This window comes from Manacus vitellinus, unplaced genomic scaffold (assembly GCF_001715985.3).
Source record: "Manacus vitellinus isolate BGI_N305 unplaced genomic scaffold, ASM171598v3 scaffold_22_pilon, whole genome shotgun sequence".
In the NCBI taxonomy this organism is placed as follows: Eukaryota; Metazoa; Chordata; class Aves; order Passeriformes; family Pipridae; genus Manacus; species Manacus vitellinus.
Window position 1 is genome coordinate 13941869 of NW_021939632.1, and position 26171 is coordinate 13968039.

Here is a 26171-nt window from a genome sequence, read left to right on the forward strand (position 1 = left end):
GGTCCTAATGGGATACAAGTCCAGCTTCCGAAACTGGAATTTATAGATCGACTGATGTGGTGTGGAGAAAATGTAATATTTTTCAAATATTTAGAATCTGGGGGGGGGGGGGTGTATTTTCTATTCTTTTTAGAAATTTTAAGTTTTCTGGGTTAGGATATCTTGTCTGTATGATACATCTTTGTAGTATTCAAATCTATCATACTAATCAATAGTAACTATTGTTAAAAGACCTTCCCTGATTGTAGTAGTAAGTCTGTTTTTGTTAGATTGGTTTTGGTTTCTTATTAAACATGTTCAGATGTTGGTGATAAGCCAGAAGTGGGAAAGCTGAACTGAAGAATTGTGCTTAAATTTGGTTCCTGCATAGAGGTCCAGGATGCCTCTGGAGAAGCCTGCACTAACACTCCCTGAGCTGTTGCATTACTAAGGCTGAAGCCACTCACGAAGAAGCTTAAGCCATTTAAGAAACTGTAGGAGTGACAAGAAGAAGCACTACCTAATGGGCTGTTAGCCCTTTTAGAAATTACTGAGGTACAGTCTTAAGCCAAGCATGGTTTCTCATTCCAGTATGGTCTTGGGAGCATTCTAAGCTGTTGGGATGGGCCTGTGGACAGCAAAACTTATGACCTGGTTTACAGGAACTATTTTGTTACTAATTCTCAGCACAAAAGATAGGAATAAACAGCCTCTCAGACATTTAGGAACTCCAAGGATGGAATTCTTCCATCCTGCAGCTCTGCTGCCAGGAAAGGCCATGTGAATACTCCCTAATCCATTACAGTTAATTAAACCAATTATCTGAAGCAATCTTCATGAGCAAATTGAACTAGCCCTGCTGACTTTGCCTGAAGTGGTCTTAACTGTCTGGACCATCCTTTCCCTTGGCAAAGAGAAAGAGGCGATAATCTCGTTTGACAGCTAGAAAACAGTGATGGCTCTTCTGGCACTGCTTGGGGAGCATGTGCCAGTTTAGTTCAGTAGGCTTCTGGGGTGCATCTGTTCAAACTAACATTTTAGAGACTGTGCATTAATGGTAAAATTGACTAAACACCCAGATTTCAGAATGCTGCTACACAAAATCCTAGCTTGCCAGTCTGGATATTTTGTTCCATGGTTTTCAAGAGGATAACAAGTTTCACCTACAAGTGAACTGCAGGATTCTTGTCTCTGAAGTACACACAGCAGCAACACCAGCTGTTCAGTGAGTCATATTTATGAAATAAAAAAGTGTAGTACTGTTTATAAAAGTTTAGTAAGCTTTGTGTAATGCTTATATTTCTGTATTAACATAATTAAGAACAGGGACCTCCTACTGTATTTAAACAAATACTTTGTACTGTGGTATGGAAGATAGCATGGATAGTATTAGTGTTGTCTGACTTTTACATGTTGAGATAGGACCTGTGAACTAATAATAGCTGTCTGTAAGGAATTGCAAGCAGATACTGGAAGGGTTCAATTTTATGGATTTGTGAGCTGACAAATTAACACTGAGGCTTAGTAGCAACTTTTTCCCTCTAGATGTTAGGAGTGTAAGAACTGGATAGCTGAAGCTGAATGCTATTAGAGCCCTCTCTGGGCACAATGTGACACTAAAGTAATCCTGGATTAAAAATATTTTTGTTCAAATATGTAATCTGTTATCCTAGGTTTCTTAAGCTGCTATTGTTCTTCTTTTGAGTTATTACATGCTAATAGGAACTTAGAGGAAACATTAATAGTAGGCTTATTAATAATAGGTTTATGTGATTTAATTTACTCTGACTTTTTTCCTACATTTTGGTTAAATCTGGGTTCTTCAGTTACTTCACTCAAACTTCAAGTGAAACTTTGCACAACATACTGATAAAGCATTTAAGAGAGTTGTTTTGCATTCGATTATTCTTTTTAGAATGTACATAAAGATCTGTAAGTATATATAAAGTTTTGTAGATGCTGTTGACATCAGGATGCTGGTTTGCCCTTCCATCACTTACAAATCCAGTCACGGCATCAGTGAATCTACTTCAAGAAAATTCAGCAGGGTATCTAAAATGGTGAGTTTAGTTCAACTGGAATATGCAAGTTTTCTTTCCATGTAAAGCTATTGTCAACAGTGCTAATCCAAGATTTTGTCCTAAGAGGTAAATAAAGCTCTGAAAAAATGTTTATGGTTTAGAAACCTGCATCAAACTGTTCCCTTTTATGTATTTTGAAACATAAAAGTTACCTACTGCAAGGAAACAACTTCTACCTCAACAACTAATAAATCTCAAGAAATACAACAGAATAACTATAGCTTCAGAACTGAGAAAGCAAGCTACCAAAAGCTGCAGGATTTTAAGGACAGTAACTGCTGCAGTTGGGGGAATAAAGGTCTGTGTGTTGCTGAAGGAGTGTCTTGGGCAGTAAATGTCTGTGCCTCCTATGAACCAACACACAAAGCTGCTATGTGGCAGTTTAGGCAATTCAAGTCTGACCTATTGTCTCTCTCTGCAATGTCAGCAGGAGGGTAAGCAGCCCATAATGTCTGTATGAAGGATTTGTGTCTGCTTATATAGATTTTTTTCAATTCCTGTTTTGTCTCTCACTGAGACTTTGTTGCTCCTTATGCTTTTCCTTTATCATGTTTTGTGACTGTCAGACACCAGAAAGCTTGAAAATCTTATGCATATTTTGCCATTTTACCTTTCCTCACAGTTCTGACCTGATTTCTTCAGTATCAAACTGTTAGGGCTAGAATACCTGTTACATTTGTAAGCCTATCACCTAAAACCTTGGAATTTCAGCTTTCAAATTGAAAATTGTTATTCTCTAATGCTATTGCTTTGTGAAATATTGCTTGCTAGGATAATTTGGACTTGAAGTTGAAAAAAGACAGCATAGTAAAATATTAAAATCTGTATCTCATAAGCAAGTATGTCTTGCCGATATTTCCATTACCTGAAAAAGAAATCAACCTAAAGTCATTGGGAATATTTTTTCCCCATGCTGTCAGTAATTCCAGCTGGTTTACACTGCTAGTTCTTCCTCCAATGATGAGAAAGATTTCAATCTTACCCTGAGTTCTTTCTATTAAAACGTTTCATTTACAAACAGCTGTTGACCACACCAGTGGCAGTATTTGGAATTGTGAGGCTAAAAATTTAGTGCAGCCAGTAAAAATGGAAGGCTATTACACAAAGCAAAACAAATAGATGCAAGCTCGGCTCAGGCAGGGCATGCTATCTGCTATCCTACTAGCTTATAACTGTGGTGGGAAAATTGTAGGAACGGGCTTGCCTCCCTATCACTCATCTTTTTTTGCAATGTAAAAAGAAAAATAATGCACATACCAGTTTCTACCCATAACTACTCATTCAAATACGTGCTTACCAGGTTCTTTGTTCCTTATGCTAAAGCCTTCAGCAACACACATTGCAAGAAAGAAGATTACCAACTGTGTATTGGAGTTTCCTTTTACATCTATAATGGAACAAGCTAGTGTAAAAAAGGGTCATTAATCTAGCAGTTTTCAGATTTCCATGTTCAAAATATTTTTAATTCTCCAGAGTAGAGGCAGAGAGGAAAGGAGGGGGGAAATGTCCTACTTCCGCTCTTCAAAGCTCATTTCAGATATAAGACTCCCACCCAAATTGAAGGAATCTCTGGTAATGACACGATGAAGACAAAGCCTTGGGAAGAGGATTCAGAATTCCCTGTTGGCCTTTACAAAAAAATCTATATATCAGGAGCAGTACTGTGTGCTGGTTTTTTTCCGAGAGTAGCACTAGCTTCTTTCTTTGGTAAATAAAGAACATGTAATGCTGTAAACATTCCTCACACGGGAGGTATGTGCTCCATTTGTGGTTGTTGCACAGTTTGAGCTGAAGAGATAGAACATAAAGAAAATCTAGATCAATGGGAAGAGCTTGACATCCCCTTTTTTGTTTCTAAATGGTACGGCAATAAGGGAGGTGTTCATGTTCAATAGCTGCTATTTTTAGATGCTTCTCTTTCTTCCAGTTGAGCTTTTCTCTGAGCTGTATGGGGTGTTCATGTCTTTAAGACTTTCATAGTTTAGTGGAAAAGAGAAAATTAATTTAATATGATAGAGACTGTCATTTTGCTTTCCCTAGAGCTGTGATGTAAGTTTGGTGTAGCTTTACCTAGTTATATATATTTTGTATCACTGATTTAGGAGGTTTAGGGGTTTTTGCAAGTTCAGGACTCCAAACTGTTTTACCGTGGGTCCGATGAACACCAGTACTGAAAAAATGAACACATATTTGTGAATAGAGCAGGATGCAAACAGCACCAGTCTCATCAGCAAAAGCTGTTGTGGAACTAAATCATCTTTTAAGACAACTTTAGATAGGAAAGTCTAAACCTAATCCCAGTAGTATCCAGCAGCTATACTTAAACTAGAAGCATACTTCTATATTGTTCTACGTAAGAGTTCATGTGTATATAATGCATAACTCTGTTGTCTTACAGACTGTTACAGGCCACTTTCAAACTTGCATATAGAAACCTTCTTCCTTAGCACATCTTTTGCTTATTTTAATATCAGCCTGCCCAATCTTCAGAGGAAATAAGGTTGAGATTCTACATTTAGAACATGCTGGCTCTGACAGCAAAAAGCCAATCTAAGTGAGATGGAATGTGACTCTCCTTGAAGAACGTAACATACAGACAAGTGTTGAAAATACCCTGGGCTGAAAAGTGATTTCTCCAAAGCTGCCTCTCAACCTGAAGCTCAGTACAGCTTTAGACATCAATGTCCTTGAACATTTCAGAGGATTTGTCAAATATAACCAAAAGATAATTATACACAAGGAAAAAAGTGATGTATTTTCTTTTGGTGACAAAACTTGAATGTGGCAGAGTTTGATTTTTCAGGTTTGCTGTGTTAGGATATGGTGTATCTCTTTTCTGAGATATTCATCCCCCTTTTAATGGTATAAAGCTCCTAAAACCTCTATCTGTTTTTTATATTTCTTAGTAAAAGGCAAAAGTCTGCATCTAAGCATAAATTAGAGACCACTGAATAATGACTGTTGTTAGGCTTAAGATTCATCCAGAAACTGCAAAAATTACACAGTTCACTTGAAATGTAATCGATCGTAATTTGATTGATCCCCTCTTGGTTTCTGACATGCAAAAAAAATTGGTCCAGTCTAACCACTAGCCAATACCTACAAGTATTCATGAAATAGCCTGACACTCAAGGACAAGATAATTACAAAGGTGGTAGCAGCATAACTAGTATTGTCTCGACAGTTTCTGCATTTTGTTATGCCATCACCCAGGTTCCAGCTTGTTACAATAAGGAATTTGGGTCTTACAGCTGCAGACAAAAGCCAAGCATTCACTTCATTTTCTCTAACAGTGGCCTCATTCCACAGAGTAGGAAATGCTTATTGACTCAAATAGAAAAGGTGAGTCCAGGCTACATTAGGGCACTCTGTTTCTCTCCTTTAGTGACAGATCAGGAAAAGATGGTGTACTACGCATCATACATGGGTACTTTCATGGGAAGTGTGTTGTTCTCTTTAGGCACACACAAGTACATCCACTCCAAAATACATGTAGTTGCTTAGGCCAAGCAGCACAATGTGGATTACTTTACACTGTACATCATTGTTATAGAATCAATGGCTGGGTGTCTGCATTCCTAAAGCCTTGCCAAGATACAAAACAGGATAAAATGATGCCTGATGAGATTCAAACTCGTGAAAGACCATACTATGTTTTAGAATTAGGAACAAGTGAAGACATGCGCATTTCTGCCCTGCAAATGAAATGTGTGCAGACCTCTCACCAGAGAGGTGAGGGCAATGGTGAGCAGAGGGTAATGGTGCTCATGAGGTGTAACTAAACAGCTTAGCAATGCTTTTTCTACATTTATTTCTATCTCTATTTTTCTGTAAAATTCCTATCATTCTCCCCTCACTGAATAACAACGATGAAACATGTCAGTTGATGCAGAATGTAGCTATAAGCGGTGGATTGTTTTATTTTTTGGAGGCAGTGCAAGGTATTGTATTGATCTTTAACCTACTGTGTGGTCTGGATATAAGCTATATGATGGCTGCCTATCGTGCTTTGGCAGCTGATTAAGTAATGCACTTTTGCTAGTGATGTCTGTATGGGACCACTGAGAGGATCACAGCACATTTTTTTGATCAGAGAACGCTTGGAATTTGCTCCTTAAAGGCAGAAATGCTTGCAATGTAACTTTTAAGTTCATACTTTTTTCGGGCATTTTCCATAGTACAGGGGGTAAATAACGCCAGCATTCCCACCCACCTTGTGCTTTTAGTCTGTTCTTCGTAACTAAATCATAAAATTTGTACATGGGAAGTTATAAACTACTAATGGCTGTACCAGGAGCTAAATAAATCTGGAGATAAACAGCCTCAGTTCTCATGTGAGAATTTGCTTACTTATCCTAGAGATTAACAGTGTGTGTGTACATGTGCATGTGTGTAAGGAGAGAAAGACCATTACATGTGAGTCAGAATGTAAGAAAGGATACTTCTATTACTTCTGCATTTTGGTTTCTTCCCTCTACTCTTGTAATGATTACCTTCATGCATTCTATTCATTCCTTCATTTAGTGATTTGATTCCCTCAGGTTTAGTAGTTGCCTGCCAGCTGTTAGGTTTATGCCCTGTAACAGTGATTCTCACACTCTGATAAGCCATAAGAACATGAGTTCAAAATGTGTTTAATTGTTCATACAGGCAAGCCAAATGCAGCCAAGCGAACAAGACATCAGAAAATAAAAATGATAAATGGACATTAGAAGTTAAGTTTGATTTTTATTTGACTGAAAATGAAACCTACCACACCAACACTGTTAAGATGGTCTTTGGATGTTTTTTTAAGGTCGGATGGTACCTGTACCAAAAAAGGTTGGCAAGATGCTGCTCTACTGAAAACTTTGCTCTATTAGATCTTTTTTAAATGGATGAAGTTTGGCTGTGCAAATGAAATAATGAGTTTAGTTAGAAAAGGCATTAGCTTTCAGATTCTGTATAGACCTTTACAAACATATGTAACAGCAAAAACTTAGTTCACAGAATTGTTAGTGTTGGAAGGGACCTCTGGAGATCATCTAGTCCAACCCCCCTACCAAGACAGGAGGGTCACCTAGAGCAGATGGCACAGGAACATGTCCAGGTTTTGAATGTCTCCAGAAAAGGAGACACCATGGCATCCCTGGGCAGCCTGTACCAGTGCTCTGCCACCCTCAATGTACAGAAGTTCTTCCTCATCTTGAGGTGAAACTTCTTGTGTTTTAGTTTATGGCCATTGCTTCTCGTCCTGTCACTGGGCACCACTGAAAAGGGTCTGGCACCATTCTCTCAGCACCTGCCTTTGACATATTTATATGCATTAATGAGATCCCCTCCTAGTTCATAAAGAATAGTTCATGATTTAGTCACAAAAGTACGAAAATTGTTGGGTTTTTTATTGTTGTTGTTTGTTGTGGGGTAGGGGTTTTTTTCTGTGTGGTTGGTTTTTAATGGAAAGAAATTCTAAGGTAGCTCCAGCACTCATGAAACAGTACAGCTGCAACTCTTGTCGGACCGAGCCCCACTTCGGGCAGCGCTGTCTCACTAGCATGTGTTTCGCTGTCGGAAGGAGCAGTCTCCAAGCCCGCTAGCGATGTTGCCGAGCTGAGCAGGATGAGGGCTGTACCGGGGAGCACTTTGGCAGCACGCCTGACCGACACCGACCGCAGGTGCGAGCGGACCCCCCGCGCCCCCTCAGGCCGGGCGAGGGCGGGAAGGGGGCGCCCCCCCCGCCGCCACGGGCACGGGCATGGGCACGTGACCGTCTCACACAGGCAACATGGCGGCGCCCAGAGCCGCCCGCGCGCTGCGGAGCGCAGGTGAGTGCGCGGCGCGCCCGGCGGGAGGCGCGGGCCCGGCCCGGCCCGGGCTCTGCCCTTCCTGCCCTTCCCTGCCTTCTCCGCCCTTTCCGCCGGCCGCCCCGGCGCCGCTGCTGAGCTGGTGCCGGCTTTGAAATCGAGGAGGGAAAGGTCCGCCCCCGTCCGAGCGGGGGAGCGCCGCGCCTGCCGGGGTAGCGACAGACCGCTCCGCCGGGCGGGGCGCGGGCAGGCGGGGCGGGTGTGGCGGGGAGCGGCGTGTGGCGGCGCGGCGCCTGGGCGAGCCCGGCGGCCCCCGGCAGCGCCGCAGCTGTCAAGGCTCGGCTTCCATGAAGGCGCGTTCCCGGCGCTGTGCTCGGACTGGGGCCGGAGCCGCCCCCCCGGGCGGGCACACGGCGGCAGGAGCGGGGGATCGGCGGCCCGGGGGCCCGCACAGTGCGGACAGCAGTGCTTTGCTCTGGTTTTGCTGTTACGATTTTGGCTGTTGCCATGTGTTTGACAGAAAAAGTAATCTGACATAACATGTACACGTGTTTCTTCTACCAGCCCGTCCAACTGCAGAACTTGTTACCTGTTGGCACATCCATGTGTTTAAAGGCTTTTCGGGTGCCGTTGTCCCTCGTACCCTGAGGTTCTCTTACAGGCACCTTTTCTACCACATCAGGCTTCTCAAGTGAAAGTTGTGTGTCCCTGCCCCACCTCCATCTCCAGCCCCATGTGCACTTAGAAACTGAAAGCCTGTCATCCGGTTAAAAGAATCAAGCAATTTAAATTTGTTAAGCTTTCCTACCTTCCCTTCAGGCGTCAAACCTTGTTCAGCTTCCCTCGGGGACATGTTTTTCCAGAGACTGAGAAAGCAAAACTGCCATAGTTAAGACAAGACTGATTAAACTAAATCTGATTTTCCCTGCACTGGACAGTTAAGTATAATTTAATTTGCAAATACTGAAAGATAGAAGTAGTTGAAATTAGTTTCTCTTCACCTAAGGGTATCTGTTCTACCTAAACTGAAGGAAAATTACTTTTTTGTAGCCTCTTTTGTGTTTTTTTTTTCTATGTATCTGATGTTATGTTTTTATAAATGATAAAAGTTTTCTTTGTTATGGAGCAGTTTCTACATAAATGCATCTGAGCAGCAGAAATCTTGGGTGTTTGTATACTTCCTCCACATACTCAAAAAGTAAAATAAATTGACTGAAAGAAGTTAAAAAGTTTGTACCTTTTTGATAGTCACATAGGAAAATTATTTTATAGTCTTTGCCTTGCTCATGTCAGAATTGAAACACTGTCAACCCAAGGAGAAGGTTCTGAGTGGCCTTGCAGTGGGTTGAGCTGCACAGGTGATGCATAGAAGTGGGAATTGAGTTTACAGTTTTGTAAATTAAAACTAAGAAACATCCAGAACACAGGCACTTCAAATCGCTGTCATGGTTTGTAGTTAGAGATAGTATGGATTATATGCTGATTCATTTGCTTGTAAATGGTCTAATTTGATATTATCACAGTTTCTGGTATTACAATAATTGCTTCTGTGATACTTTATTGGTAATGAAATAAAGTAGAAGACATCAAAGAACTACATGCCTACAAATACTGCTTAGATGCTTTATGGCATAGTAGTCTCTTCTTGATTTATTTATTTTAGGCAGGTAAATTACTGTAGAGTAGAAGCCCCTAATTTTTTGTAATGAACTTCCAGGGCTTAAAGCCACAGGAAAATAATTGATGAGAAGACATCCCTTGTAAAATGAGTTACTTACTGTGTTAAATATGCATAAAGCTGATTTCTGATCTTTCTTCTCCAACAATGAAGAAGTATTCTGTAATAATGTATGTAATGCATTACTGGCCAGGTTTTTAAAGTTGAGTCACTGTAGATTGATGGGGTGTGATACATCTCTTAGATATGTAGTTTGTGTTCCTAGGCTGTCTGTTTGCTGGTAAGGGGCTTAAGTGCCTTGCTCGAGCACCACAGTATGTGAGATGGTGTGAGATACTTTTCTTCTGTGAATACAGAGACTTTTAGAGATGGTTGTTTTCAAAACTTTTCAAAGACTGTTACTCCTTTCCCCTCTTAGTAAAATGACAAGATACATAAATGTGTTTTTAAACCTTTTTTAAAAACAAATAAAAAAAAAATAGGGGGACATAGCTGGAGTTTGATTTTGTTGCAGGACAGCTTCAAAGTTTGCCCAGAAGTGCTGGGCAATTCTTAGCACTATTAATATTCAAATGCTAGAAGTGTCTTCATCTGTATCTTCTTCACCCTTAAAAAGAAACTTAGAAATGTACAACTCAAACAATTAATCCTTATCTATAGTAACTTTCTATACTTCTAAGCTAATGCTTTTAAAAAATTAACTGTAGAATATACAGATAACAGTTTTGGGGAGACTTGACTAACTGTTTCTTGGCATTCCAGACTTATAATTAAATATGTCCTGTAATTCTGATTTTTTTTGGTGGATGAGGAAAAGTGATTGAAAACTTGTACGAGAGAGTTTTCAAGATCAAATGTGCTTGGCTGCACTGTGAAATATATGAGCTGGGCAATTAGCTGGAAGAAAATATTAATTCACATTTTCCATTAATTTGTAGACAGACTCATGTCTCCAGAATTTAACATTAGCGTTATGAGCTGCAAGTGATGCATGGTGGAAGTTCAAACCATTTGATTGTAGTACAATTTCAACATTTTTTAAATGATGCTAAGGTAGTTTCATCTCCGTCTTGAAAATAATCAGGCAGACAAGGAATTATTCCCATTTCAACAGTGCAGCAACTCTGGGGGAGACATGCACTTTCATGGTTTGAGGCATGAGAGAAAAAATATTCCCCTTTCAATAAAGTGTTTAATTGTTCTTTCAGTTGAGAGGTAATGTATTTTTGGCAGCACACAGCATCTTTTTTTTCTGCCAAGATCTATCACTTCTGGCTGTGGGTGGATTTGTAGGGTGTGGTTTCTCTGTGAGCTTAGGTTTCTTGGTCAGCATTAGCTAATATTGCCTTTAAATGAAGGAAAGTCATTAGCAGATGTCCAGGACGGTGGCTGAAACTCAAGGTTTTCTGCCACATCAACAGCTTTACTGACCCACACCTACTGTTGTAGCCATTTGTTCTAGTATGTAAAAAGTCTTTTCTTCTCTTTGGGAAGGTGCTCACTGACCTGATGCTGGAGCATCACTGTTGTGGTTACAGCTAAAATCCACATAGAGACAAAGGCAGTGACAAGTTCCTGAAGAGCACTTAGTTTCAGCTTTTTGTGAATGCTTCCTCTGCTCTGCGTGCCTTATATCTTGGGTGGCCGGGTCCCAGGCAGTGTCCTGTGTTTGCCAGTGCTTAGTCTGTGATGAGTATATTGGACAGGTACATTTTCACATGGCAGAAAGTAAGCCTGGCTGTAATCCTTCAGGCAAAAATTGAACTTTTTTGTAAATGTATTTTGCGCGTATCACTTTCCATTTTGCAGAGTTTTTCTTAAAGCTCACGTGGACCTTTCCCTAAGCAGAAAAAAGCTGCTTTCTCTTTCAATTCCCCTCGCAGAGCTCTGAGACTTTTCTGTCATCTGCAGAAGCTCACTGCCTGGTGTGGTGATTCGCTGAAGGGCCTTTGTCCAGCTTTCTGCATAAGCCACTGACCCTGAAGGAAAATGCCAGAAAACTCTGGGAATGGCTACCAAGAAAATGGGGTGCCCCATCAGAGGGACTTGGCTTGCTGCCATGTTTCCAAAGTGGATTTTACAGTGCTCTCTCTGTCTTCAGAGTTGGACATGGGGGTGTCTGTGAGTGAGGACTGTTTGCATGCAGAACTTCTACCTTGCCTGCCAGAGGCTGTTGTCCTTCTCTGGCATTTCCTTACCTGGCTGCAGATGTAGAAGCAAAGGCTCAACACAATACCACGTAACAGAGTGGAAAGTCTAAAATGTAAAGTCATGTCTGTGATTTTAATTCCAGATGTGCAGTTCAGTGCTGCCTCTGGGCAGCACAGAAGGCAAACTTTGTCTCTCCTTCAGGTGTTGGTTCAGGCTCTTATTGTTTGGGCTCACCAATGCAGTGTTAGCCAACACACAGATCTTAGTATTGTTCTGCAAAGAACAAAATGACAGATTTAAACTCCTCTATACTCATACAGCAAATAAATGAAATAAAGGATACCACTTCATAATTTTTAGGGATTAAATTAAAGGAAAAAAAATACAGGCTCCTAAAATCTGTACTGGAAGATGACCCTGCCTAGCCTGTGTGCAGGATCGAACCATGAAGTCTCTGGCTGCTTAGTCCTTGCGTGTTTGTTAATTAAAACATCAGGAATAGTCGTAGAGTGTATCACAGGTCTCTGGTGGACTCTGAGCTTGTTTACTGTAATATATAGCACTTGAGGAGAAAGAATGAAGATCTAAATCATCCCTAAAGAAATTATGGACCTCAAATTGTGGCTTACATTACGTTAGAGCAGATAGCTTCACTCTCCAAAATCACAGGATCAGATGTCCTGTGAGCATACAATAAAACATTTTTTTTTGCTTCTGAGAGCTCACAGTGCAGAACTAAGGCAGACAAAAGGGACTGAAATGGTGAGCACTAGCTGATGGATGGAGAAACTGTTGCACCAAGGGAGTAATTTCTGGAGGGTCTTGTGGCAGGACAGCATCAGCAGGATGAAACAGGGCCTGAGCCTGCCCTAATGCCTGCTGCTCCTGAGCTACCAGGCAAACATGCAGTTTAGCAGTGAACATATGTGATGTGGCTTTCTAAATTTAGATGATTAATTCCTTTTACTCAAGTTTTTGCAGTGAATTACCCCATCTAGACCAGAAGCTGGATTTAAGGCACACGTAAGAACAACGTACTACGTGTCTGTAAAGTTTGGGATTTGTGTGTTATGGATGTTCTCAAGCTGTGCAGCAGAAACCATACTGAGCCGGTCTGGCACACTTCCCCTCATTTCTTGTGTGACTTTCCTATGTATAGCTATAGTTGGAATGTAAGGTTGAAGCTACCAAAAATATTTCTATAGTGTCATGGTATTTTATTTTTTTCATTCTGGAGAGACCTGGATTTCTTCTGAAGTCACCTTGTAGACAGGCTACTTCTGGTTTTGAACCTGTTTTGGTGCTACAGCTGCAGTGGACATCTGTGTCATGAAATCTAAGCTGGTTTTTCTTTCCATGATATTAAGATGTAGTAGACACAGTATTCTGGTTGTGACAGTTGTGAATTGTGAGGAAATTTAAGCAAAAGCTCAGGAGTTTTGAGCGTTCTTCAGTAACAGTTCTGCTGGTCCTCTGCAATCTCTGATTTCAGAGTAGTGCTTCATCGCTGGAAAAGGCTTTTTCTGTGCTGAACCACCTGTAGGACCCCTAGTTACAGTGATCTTCTCTATGAGGGATTGTATAATTTTTCCTTTATTTTTTTTTTCTCTGTCCTTCTCTCTGGCTCCCAAACAAGCACATTCCTATAGCAGTTGGAAATTCACATCTGATGAGAGAGACTTGCTGCCTCTCCTTCTCTTTGAGTTTGACATGATGATGTGCCATGATGGGTAGCTTGCAGTGCTTCCAGACACCACATCCCAGTGCTGTTGACCTAGCAATATTTATTAGCATTAAAATTTAATTTGAAAATAGTTTGAAGTAATGAAGTGGGAGGGGGAGTGGGTTACAGGGCAATTGCTTTCCTTTTTTCTACGTTTTATGTATTCAAGCCATGTGTATTTGTCACAGTGGTTTTTTTCCTAAGTATTTCTATTTAAAATCAGTATTTATTAAAATATACTTGTGTACCCAGCCTGACTTTCGTATTATATATGTGAAAAAGCGAGGGAATGTATACAAGGAGCAGTCTGTACATCGTATGCTCTCTGCCTTACAGTTATTGCATCCTGTAGAAAGAGGCTGTTTGGCTACAGCCTTGTTTTAATTTCATTTTTCAGTTTTCAGTTACACATTTCTGGAGTCTCCCTGACCACTGCTGTTACCTGATGGCGCCTATATTTCATCGAGTTTAGACAAGCAGTCTACCTGGACTTAGGCCCAGAGGAGCTGCTGTAACTGATGAACATGATCCCCTCTGCCCGGCAATTCAAGACTTATAAAACCACGATTCCCAAGGGAATTGAAAGAAAACTGTGTTCAGACCTCGCCTCTTGCTTTTTTTATTTTCTTTGGTGTTTTTTTGTAGTGTTGCCTTGTCCTGATGGGTAGCATACCTTACCCCAAGTGAAATCTAGTATTAGTTTGTTGATGATTAGGAGAAAAGATTCTTTTTAACCTAGACTGAAAACAAAAGCAGCGAAGAATAATAGAGCACAGAGACAGAAGTTGCTGCAATATGTCTTGATTACTGCTTACAAATAAAGGGACAAGTTATTAAACAAAATAACAAAAAATGTTGCAGCATTAGTGTTACCATGTTGGTGGTTTTTTACTGCATCATCACTTTTAGGCTTCCAGAGTTTATTGGATACAATTGCGTATTTTAATTTTGTTCTTGCATGTTGCTCTCAAATCTGTTTCATTCCATCAGAAAAGCTGGATTATATAAAGATTGTATATTATTTTAGCTGTAGAATATTTTTTATGTAGAAAATGGTTTTAGAATTTTTTCTTATGATTGCAGAATGAATATTAGTGTTCAATGTAATTAAATTTAATTGCATTTCCTGTATGTTTTAATTTTAGTTTGCTCTTATATACCTTTATTTTCATCGAGAGTTGTAAACTTGACATATTTTTTTAAAAAGCATGGTGTTGGCAGTCAGACACAAGCCCACTTTAAATCAATGAAATAATTAGCCTAAAATTCTTCTCATGTGGGGGACTTGTAGTTTCTGCTTAACAATCAGGAGTTGTTTCTTCGTTTTGTTTTGGATTATGTGACCTTGTTCATTTTTTTCTTTGTAAGTTTAAAAAATTTAGATGGGGAAGAGTAATTAAAAGCTGCTTTCTTCCTTATTCTGGCTTTTATATCCAGGTCAGTTGGGCAGGCTGGCACAACTCTTTTAGCTACATACATTTTTGCGTTTCATTTATCTTCTGCTGCTTGTGTTTGCTTAAGTAACATGTTATGCCATTACTGTAGAGACTTTTTTATTTTGATATCTTAAGAAAAAGTGGATTTTTGTTTTTCTGTTATTGTAACAGTTTGTTTCATAACAGTTTGTTTTGTTTTTTAAACATGAGCTGTTTACCCAGGGAGGAGCTACAGTGGCTGGAGAGCTTGTATAGCTCTGAGTTCATGAATGTGAAGACTGAACAGATAAGGATTCTCAGATTTATTTATTTAAATCTAGTGACTAATAAACATCTGAACTAAAGATGGTGTTACTAAAAAATCATTATTCTTTTTCCCTGTGTAAGGGAATATAAGGTCCTACTGTAGCACAGTACAGGTATTGTTCACACCTTCTGGGTTTCTTGTCTGCTCTAGGTTTGACATCCCTGGTATTTCTGAAGGTTTTTTTTTTTGAAGTCATTTTAAAAAATAATATCAGATATTTTTAAACCTCAAAAATTGGAATCATGCAGTGTAATCACATTAAGATTTTTTTTTCCATCCACCAGCAAGGGAGAGAGTTACTGTTCTTGATAGACAAAAATTCGTTACAAGTTTTTGATAGTTCGAGAACACTGGAGGAGTGAAGCTGTTTTCTTGAATCATGGTGGTAATCGGAGGCTTTCAGGGTTGTGTAGGAACTGTAGGAATCTCCTGCATTGGAGTCTGTGCAGCAGTTAGAAATAAATAGGGAGAGAGGCAAAGGCTTCTACCAGCGCAGCAGCTTTCTCATCTCACTGCTTGGTGGGGAATCAGTTTGAGAACCTATGTTGTGGGGCTCACTTTGGTGTCTCATGGATTTCCCGTTTCCTGGGGTTGGTGGTTCTGGAGGGAGCTAGCAGTCCTTGGGAATTTACCAGCTTTGGAAAAGGGAGGCTCTCCAGCTAGCTTGCCACTGTCCTTGCAGTAAAACAGGTTCTCCTACAGCTGTGTGGCTGAAGAGAACCTACGATCTTAGCACAGGGTGGGGCTCAGGTCCTTCATGGGCTTAGGAGGCAGGGGCTAGGGATATTTGGGGCTGGTAGTGTGCATGGCTTTGGATAAGTCATTGAACTTTCTGTGTCTTTCTCCACCTATAATGCAGATATTCACCTACCTTGCAGGTGCGTTGGTTGAAATTAATGAGTTGTTTGTAAAGCACTTTGAAGATGAAAAGCACTATAAAAATGCTAAGTATTATTATGTATGAGCTCTCGAGTGTATAATGGCTGTTTGCCTGCCAGTATTTAAAGCAATTTATAATACACTAAGTATGAAAGGCACTGTATGAAGTCAAGTTCTAGTCTCCATTTAAGAAAAGTCACTCATATTTTGTGTTAAGCAGTTCAGGTCACACCACTGGCCTTTGGTGTTATCTAGAGTGAAAACAAACTCCTAAAGATTTTTTAAAAGGAACTGTTTCAAAACATTAAAATCATATTTTATAATAAGGATCTTTTTCTCAGTTGCTCGTTTCTTACCCCCTTTATATGACTTAAGTTTTGATTGATAAATTCCGAGGTTTTCCGCCTTTTTCTGTTTTGCCAAATTCTTCTTCTGAACCTTACACTTTTAAACTGCTGTAAGTTTTCTCTCCCCAGCCTTTACATCTGTCTCTACACTTGCCATCAAAGCTCATGTTCTTTATACCACTTCTGCTCAGTGACCCTTTCCACATTACACAGATTTCCTTAGCCCTTCATCTACCCATCCCTCACTTTGGGGCTTCCCCTGCACTCCTACCCTGAGGAATCCCCTGCCCCAGGTGCTCGCTGCCAGCCAGTGCTGCACGGTGTGGTGCTCTTCTTCAGGATGCTTCTCCAATAAATGTTGGAGTGAATTGCCTGTCAGACAGGCAAAAACACCCACAAAAGGGGCAAAGCTGCTCTGTGCTTGAGAGGCCTGCTTGTCTGAGGCCTCTTGGTTCTCCGTTCTTCAAGGCTTTTGAGCGTAGGTTTTTCTAAGCATCCTCCAGTGGCAATGTGGGCTACCATGTAGGAAGCCAAAACAAACTGATAATGAACTTGCTTTCTAAATTAAAGTCTTGCTATCAAATTCCCAGGTTTTGTCAAATCAAATTGAAAACAACTGCATACTGTTTGTTATGTATCAGCACCATGTAGTCTGTCCAGCTTGGATAATTAAATATTCACTTTAGCCTCAATCTTGGTTTGCTGCATTGGGTTAGAAATGTGGCAGAAAACAAATACCCCATCTTTAATAGATTCACACTTATATATAATTACTGAAGCACAGTCTCCTTCACGTTATCAGGTGTGTGGTGTAACCAGAATAGTGGATGTTTTAATTGTAGGAGTAAAATGTGAGAGAATATGCATGAAAATTTGTATACCACAGGGTAAGGTCTTGTAGTTTATTGGATGTAATTCGGAGAGGAAAATATTGTATGTGGCTGTGTTTAGTCTTATAAAAAGTGTCAGAATTCTCTATTTTGTCATAGCGATTACATTATATTGCTATGTTTTTTTAAGGATTTAGGAGAAATGAACTGTTCATTGGCAAAGGGCTTTATCCATATGAGAACTGGCTTTTCCTTGGTGGACAAAGGAAGTTTGAATTATTTTTTTTTTAATTCCCTCAAGATACTTCATATTGAAAACATTATTTGAGTGGAGAATGCTGAAAATGTTTTATGACATAGAAACAAAGTATGGAAAATTTGTTTGTTTTCCTTTTAGAGATCTTGTCCTTTCCAAATCAGTAGCTGTCTTTTCCTATGCTTCTTAATTCCTGAAGAAAAAGAAAAATGTTGGAAACCAAGTGTTCAGCATACTGCCCTGATGCATGGAAGCCTTAGAAAGGAGAATAAAGGGCTCCTCAGAGCTCCTTGGAGGTCTTTTGGCAAACATGCTCTGTGGCATGCAGCCTGAGAAAACTATCATGAGTGTTTTTGAAAGTTGCACTATTCTCTTTTGAATTTAGATTATAAATAACCACCCACTCTAACCAGCTGTATGAAGTCTCCAGCTTTCACATTTTGAAGGTGTTTACTTCCAGGTATTCATTGTTAAAATCTGTTTAAAGCTATGTTTCAGTTTTAGATCAAGCTCCTTTTGCACCATTGCAGTAATAAACACAATCTGAATTTATACATTAATACTTACAGCATATCAGATGCTCTCTGAAGAAATGCATACACTTCTCAGATTATCTGTTTCATGTTTTCTTGTACATAAACTTAAATTAGGTCCTGCCCTATCTATTTTTTTTAAATTATGAAAGTCAACAGATGTGGCGTAACATTGAAAGAAAAAGGCAAAGAAATTGTTTGTTTCTAACATAAATTCCAGCTGTTTAGTCTCAGATTTTCTGATAGAGACAGATGAAGATGGAGTTGGACAAAAGCAACAATGAGCTCCCAGCTTCCTTCCATGTAAAATGGAGATGCTTTATGTAATAAATAGTGCAGATCTGCTTATGTGCTTCTTGAGTTCTCAGCTCTTGAGTGTGCTTGGAAACTCATCTGGAGTTGTTGAGTTGAGGTCCTTCAGCACTGGCCAAAGTGGATAGTCATCTTGCAAAGACATCCTGGTTTGACACTGAGAGGAAGTGTTACCCATAGGGTTTTGTGCAGATCTGAGCATCAAGTCACATTTGTGCATCGTGGATGAATCAGTAAGTGGTGACAAGGGTTAATATCATTGCCATGTGCTTTCTGAACTATCACCTGTGAGGTGACTAGGCAAGTCTCACCTTTCCAACCTATTTCTGGTTGTTCTGCACTGATTATTAACATACTTCCTGTGAGTCATGGCAGGAATGGGTATTCTTTAAAGAAATAAATAAAGTAGTGGGACTTGTCTGGGTTTCTAAAGATTTATTTATGCTCTGACACACTGCTAAATCAGCAGAGGCTCAGCTCGTGCGAAGATTTCATTCTAGGAAAACTTAAATCAGTTCCTCAAAAAGATCAAGTTGTACTAGGAAGGATTGTTTTGCTGTTATAGCTCTGTCCCAGCAGCTTTCTGAGTAGTATCATCATATTGTCTAAGAGTTTTGGGTTCTAGAATACTCTCCTTAACTAATACATGTTTTCTTGCCAAAATTTAATTTCAGAGCAACTCAAAGCTTGCAGAAGTGGCTGTTTCTAAAACCTGCTTGATAAAGACAGTCTTGGTTTTGTTCATTTGGGGTCTATTTTGTCTTTTGTAAAAGCTGCTTCACAAAATCAGGTATGGACTGAAATAGTTGCTGGATAAACTTTGGCAAGTTTTGCTGCAACAGTACCCCCAGCTATGGGAACCAGATGGAGGTTGCAAGTGGGTTGGTGGGATGTTGGCAGCTGAAGTTCAGCCATATGAAAATAAACTGCTGGGGTAAAGGTACTGGTTCTCTTCTGTCCACTGTGGTGTGACAAGTGGTAATTCCCTACCAACCACTGCATGGCAAAGGCACAGGCAAGTCACTTCTGATGGCTGTGCCTTTGCCAAGGGAGCAGCCACGTCAGAATCAATTTTGCTATAGCTATTTGCTTACTGAATGCAAATCAGGAGCCTTGACGTTTATGAAGTTGTGGCCAGGGCTGTAAAATTCAAATTCACAGTCACATCACTTTTCAGTAGACCGTGCAAGTGGATTGAAATAGACTTCACATTTTCTGTGATAAAATTATACAGCAGGATTCTTATTATGTAATTGACTGAATCCGCTGATTTGGAGATGACTTTAGAGTCAAAAGGATTTGAGACCTCCTCCTGTACATGACTCAGCTATGATTTTGTAAAGACGTGTAACTTCTGTGATCGCATCTTTCATATATTTTAACCCCAAAGCTGGTCAGAATTTAATCAGGCGTTGAACCAAAGTTTTTTAAGTCAGACCAAAGATACGAAGTCAAACACAGAAGTTGTCTGGTTGTGTGACTGGGCTTCTGCAGAACATTGTGGAAGCACCAGCACTCCCTCCAGACTTGAGGCATTTAGACTCTCTGTCCAGCTCTATTTTATAATTCTCAGAATAATTTATAGTGCATCGTGAATCATACCTGGGTAGGGGTTTAATGAACAACTTCACTGACCTGATTTTTTAATTAGAAAAATAATCACAAGTAAATCTCCCTTAGTAACAGCTGGGGTGTTGACCATGACATGTGGGGCAGTGTAGAGAACCAGAGGTCCTTCCTTACCTCTCAGGACTCCCAGCTAACTCTTGGGATCTAGATGTGATGTTTTCCATTGAAAAGCAAAGGACCAGATGGGCAGGGCTGGAGCCAGTCCCAAAGATGTGCTTTAGAAGTTTGCAGATGTTGAATGTCAGTTGTCTTAACTCCTCCTGATGTACATCCTGTGGGACAAGGCAGGGCAAATGATGTGCCAAATATTGACCTGCACATGGGTTGTCACACAATGAAATGTGCTGACCTCTCCTCCATGTTCCTGACAGCTAGGAAAGGTCATGGCAAAGACTGAACTTTATTCATCATAGTGGTGGTAGTTGTTTAGTAAATTAGCTACCAGGTCAGTGCCCACGGATGCCCTAGCTCTGCACTGATGAGTTACTGCATCCAGTTAAGGTGCCTGCTATACCCAGTTGTTCATTAGGTACTGGTGAAACACTTGTCCAGGGCATGAGTGTTGCACATTAAGTCTTATGAGGTCCAAAAAGTTGGAAAGCTCCTACTTTGCCATATGTTGGTTAGTTTACTTTAAAAGCTGAAGCACAGTTCCTATCCCCCTTCATTTACATGTGTGGATTGGAAGAGAAAACGTGGTGAAGGCTGTCAGAGAAAGTCAGTGGCCAGTGCCCAAGCCATATTATTGGTTTTCATATCTCAAAGTGAGTAATTTGGGATTGCATTGGCAAATAAGTGGTGCCAAGTGAGTGGCCAGTATAGTTTCTGGAAAAGAGATGTTATGTGTGCTGCTATTACTGATACCTGCTTAACAAATAAGAGCTACTTTCAGTGGTAACCAAGACCAGTTTCAAGAGTTTAAGTTTGTTACTAGAAAACAGACTGAAATATGTATGGCTGTGTTGATACTATTGTGATATAAGGATGGATGCAGAGGGCAGTCACTGGTAAAGTTTAACCATCCATCACTGGATGTCCAGCAGTGATCGGGGAGGAGGCAAGGAGTCCCACCACCACACTGCCTGTTGTCTCACAGCCCATGCATCCCATCTCCAAGAAGCTCGGACCTCCCCTGTGATGTCCAACAGGATCTGCCCCATGGCATAAACAATGTGGGGTTTCCCAGGCAAGCTCTGTCAACCCTGTTACCCCATAATATAATCAAATGTGTCATCTCTGCCTTTACAGAAATTTTGTGCCATGGCAGTACTTTGGTGTTTGAGGCAATTTTGATGGCTTCCTTTTTTTTTTAATCTTAATAATATATTTTTTGAATAAATGAGTCTGAATGTTTGGTACACAACCATCCTGTTACTTTCTGCCTGTTTTATGCTTATGTTCTTTCCCTTTAGCATTTATTAGAACAGCTTCCCTTTCTACAGAAGCGGTGTGTTATTTATAAACTGCCATTTTATTTGCAATATGCCATATATGAAATGGGCCGTAGATGGTAGTTACATGGCTTGAGAATAGAACCCTTAATTTTGATGTGTTTTATAAACAATTGGCAATAAATGGCCTCATCCTGTGTCCTTTGACTTTAGCGGGAGTTTTCCGACAAGTGTATTTACACAGGCACAACCAGGCTGCCAGAGCAGCGTCAGCGGGCAGCACGCCTTTGCATTCAGCACAGTTGTGTGTCCCCGTGCCAAGAATGAATTTTGCTGATTCAAATTTGCTCAGTTTGTCAACACACAGCTCCCATTGAACTTCGCGGGACGGGAATCATTCTTGGCACGGGGCCGTGGCAGCCCGAGGAGCGCTGCCCGCTGCCGGCCCGGCTGTGGCGGGAGCCGCGCACTGGCAGGAGAGCAGCACCTTGGCTCCCCAGTTTCCGAGGCTCCCGTCTCCTGTTGCGTGTGTTTGCTGTTGTGAGAGTAGGGGGAAGAGTCAGTGATAAAAAGAGATCTCCTAGGTTAGTTTTCAAGGCTTTTTTTTTTCTTGTGTGTGGCTGTCTGGATGATTAATGTGAATAGGAAAATACCGTTGACCCATTTAGATCATGTTAGACAACATCCATTGCTCATCTACATAATGAAATACACACTGAACATTATGGCCTAAGTATAAGAGCCAGTAAACTACAAAAATAATATTTTACTCATTTAGATTATGAAGTAAAATATAGGACATTAGTACTAATCATAGTATTAAATTTTAAGCTATGCAAATTGTAATTGTCAGTGAAAAAGAACTATAAGTTGAAAGGCTATTAGCATTTCAGCTTTAACTGTTAATTTGAGTAATTTTTTTTTGCTAGTGTGCAGCAGTAGAAAAGTCTATATGCAAAATATTTAATAGTAAGTGCAGAAGTGTTTGTTTTATACTGTTATTTAATTTCAGTCATTAAAGAGATGTTAGAAAATAATTTGCAATATTAAAATATATTAACATTTTATATTACAGAGAGTAAACTGCAATCTTTACTTGGGTAAAATCAGCTATAGAAGGCAAATTATTAGTAACCAAAAGATGAAATAATTTTAAGCATTTATTTAAGTACCAAAGCAAATAGTGAAGCCTTTAAAAGTATGGATTTTGTCAAATAGAAACATAATTGTCAGCATTTTCAACTAAATACAAATTTTAAAGTACTGAATTTAGGCTGACAGGTTTCTATGGTTACCTACCTTTCCAGTAGTTTGGTAAATCAGCCTGTGAGTCACTAGTAATTATTTGGTTTTTTGTTTGTTATAGTTGTAATTCTGTGTTCAGTTTGAATCTAATACAGTTCACACCACATGCTTTGGTTTATGTATATTTTAGTGTGTATGATTGACAGTGATTGAGCATTTCTTATGGAGTGCTTGGGTTTTTTTGTCATAAGTGATGTATGTTGGTACTTCTGAAAATGTAAACAACTTCTTCCTGTATCACTGTTTGATAAACAGGGACTTTTATGCTAAGAAAGAGGTCTTTGTAAATGTTAAGCATGAAGATAAGTGAAAGGTATTTTAAAGATATTTAAAACAGCTTCCAAACATTATACCCTACTCTTCGAAGTTTGAACCATAATTCTATCATTATAATTCATTCAGTGACCCAAATGTCACATATTTATGAATAAGCTTCCAAGTTATGCATTAATAGCACATACTAATGACTGACAGGTTTAAAAATAAATGTTTTAATCAGGATGCTACAAGTTATCTGCGGCAAGGACTTGATTGGAACGTCTTCCTGGTGCAGAGCATCTTCTTAAAAAAATAAAAAAAAAGCACTTATTTCCACCACCACCACAGTAGTTTAGTAGAAACAGCTGTAAACTCTTACACCTCTCTGCTCATATATGTGAATTATAGGATGTAATTCCCTAACCTTAACACTTGTCAGTCTAGCGAAGGACACATACATGTTTTCTCAGTAAAGGCTTAACTGTCCTAATGTAACTTGTTTTTTCATGTGAAAATGGGACAATACAAGTCATTAACAACTTTTAACACAAATCAAAAAACACTGCTAGCTGTCATTTTTACCAAATGAGTAGTAATATAATCTGAATCAGTTAACCCATTCATCCCAAACTTGCTAGCCATGTGCACTTTTTTTTTTTAATTTTGGTATATCATAAGACTGGATTATGATTCAGAAGTCACATTGTGTCTTTAAAGATTTGGCTGCAGGTGTATTGAAAATACTTACTGCAAGGATTCTTATACTTTGTGAAGGAAAAAGACTGACTACCCATCCTCTTACCGTGTCTCAAGCTACGTAGAAAATCCTGATACAATGTTCAGGAGCGTTCCTAAATTTTCTGTGCAAAGATTACTCTTATTTCAGCAGTGTTGTTCACCCACTGAAAGGGTTTCTGTGGGAAGTGGTTTTTTGTGGTGATCCAGACATATTTTTCCATTTCAGGTGGAAATTTAAGAGGTTAAAATAGGATTTATTTTTAACATTTAATATTGATTCAGGCATGTATGTAGGACATAAACATGCCAGTTGAAAAACAGTTGTTTCGCAGAGCACCTGAAAAGATTTTATCCCAGTAGGATTCAATGAATGTTAAAGCTGTGGGTGGGTGCATATAAACAACAAGACTTGGTATTGTGCTGTGTGTGAGGACTATTTGAATAGCTTATTATTTTAATCTGAAACTGATATTTTTTTAAACTGCATAACTTGTTACAATAATTGTTACTTCCCCAAAAAATCGAAATCATTAATACAATAAGCAGTCTTTCAAGCAAAAGTAATTTCTCTGATCTTTTAAAAAACCTAGAAATAAATAGAAAGTAATTGAAAAATGTATTTAAATATGCAAGCCTGAACAGTTATGTTTCTCATTCTAATTTATTCACTTTATGATAAATTAATTTACTCAATATAGGAATGCAGTAACATAAGAGGAATGTTTCTCCTGCTAGTCACAGAAGTTGATACTTGCCAGATGCTGTGATCTGGAGCCTAAATTCCCTTGATATTAACTGTGATTGAAACTCTTAATATTGCTTTGTCCAGCTTTTGTACTGGACTTGTTCCATTTTACTGTAATACTGCTTTAGTCAACACTGTCTTTTTATTTTCTACTAGTGTTATTTTATCAGAGAGAGAAAATATAGTAGAAATAGCACTAGCATGTCAGGCTCTATTGGAAAACTGCAATGCCCTGTTCTCAAAGTTAAGCTTGTACAGCCTGATCCTGTTTTCTGTAACAGACAACTCATTTTCTTTGGTATATTAATGAATATTGTTCAGATATAGTTAGATTGTACTCTTCATTCTTTAAATCCTATAATACAATGGGGAAGTAATGTTTAATGATACCAGAATTTTACTCAGTTATTTCTAATACTGCCTTGGTGTGACTCTGTGTGTGTGTGTATGTTTATATCCATCCATCCATATATATATATATATAGATAGATAGATAGATAGATAGGTACAGAACTGCTCAATTGGTCAAAGGATGTTTTAATGATATAATATTAATTTTTCCTTTTCTGTTAAAGTTGCACTGTTGGTTGTTGCTGATAAAAGGTGGCACCGAGCCAGCTTCCTAAAGGAGCTATGAGGAGGGTCATGGCTTGTCATGACCTGGGCACTGGTACTTGAATGTTGTTATTATTGGGATGAAGTACCCTTAGGCTGCCATCCTTCCTGTAAATAGAAGAGGTTCTGATTCTCAGTGGTTTTCCAGTTTACCAACTTGTAGAACAGCTATTTTGTTGGCCCTAAGTTTGACTGAATAATGAATTAGAAGCACGGAACTATTCCAGATAGAACTAATCCAGGCACGGATTCATCATTTTAGTCTGTTAGTCTAGACTAAATCATAATAAGTAAAGAATCTGTTTCCATATAGTTTATAAATTTACTCCAAATTTAAAACCTGATTTGTATTGGCATACAGCAAAACAAATTGCCCAGTTCCACTCTGCATGAAGGGCAGAATTGTAATTAGCAGGGAGCATATCTGAGGGCCAAAATCGACTTCTTTCAGTGACACGGAGGAATCCCAGTCATGTCGGCAGAGGGGCTGATTCTGCTCCCTTGGAGTCCGTCGGCATTTGACTGTTCCTTTGCTTTATTGCCTCTTAGGAGGGTAACAAGAACAGCAACTCTGTTAGTGCCTTTGTTAAATAAACAAATCGTCATTAATTTCCAGATAATTTAAATAATTAAATAAAACAAAACCAATTAGAATATAATGTTTGCAAGATAGTGGCCTATGTTTCAGTTTATCAGAGTAGAGTCATAAGCATGCTGTTGTTGATGTTTTCACCAATGTGTTGCTGTTGTAACTGAAGTCACATCTATCCTGATGAATATTTCATTTCCCCAATCATGCTATTAAAAACAGAGTGTTTTTACCCTTTCATTTCTGTTTTCTCTTCTCCAGTACCATCATGACAGCTGTGGCTGTGTCCTGTTTACAAATTGCTGCTAGTCACATTTTCAGTAGTCCTTATGGGTTTTGCTTTCCCCTAATGCGTCCAATTAGGAGGAAATATTTCTCACGAGCATGGACTTGCTCTTCTTCTTGTAATGGCATAGTTCTGCAATCCAGGAAACAGTGCTGCATGGTGTCCATGTCCACGATTTCCTGATGTGGGAAAAACGTGTGGAAAGCATCTGGAGAGGAGGAGACCCCCTTTACCAGCTTGTTTCCTGTAAGCGAAATTGGAAGACCTTGTCTGTGCAAATAGATTTCAAAATAGAGTCTGCCCTTTGACTGTCTCCATAA

At 39.4% G+C, this 26171-nt stretch overlaps 1 protein-coding gene across 2 annotated transcripts in view; it reads left to right on the forward strand.

The window, feature by feature from the left end:
* The first annotated feature begins 7774 nt into the window (after positions 1-7774).
* METAP1D (methionyl aminopeptidase type 1D, mitochondrial) overlaps positions 7775-26171 on the forward strand; it is a 45104-nt gene continuing 26707 nt past the window's right edge. Inside the window, exon 1 of one of the 2 annotated variants that reach the window (XM_018075928.2) lies at positions 7775-7864. In XM_018075928.2, coding sequence (XP_017931417.1) covers positions 7825-7864 — 40 coding nt within the window. In that variant the 5' untranslated portion in view covers positions 7775-7824. The remainder of the gene's footprint in view (positions 7865-26171) is intronic. The other variant, XM_018075930.2, reaches the window with a different exon arrangement.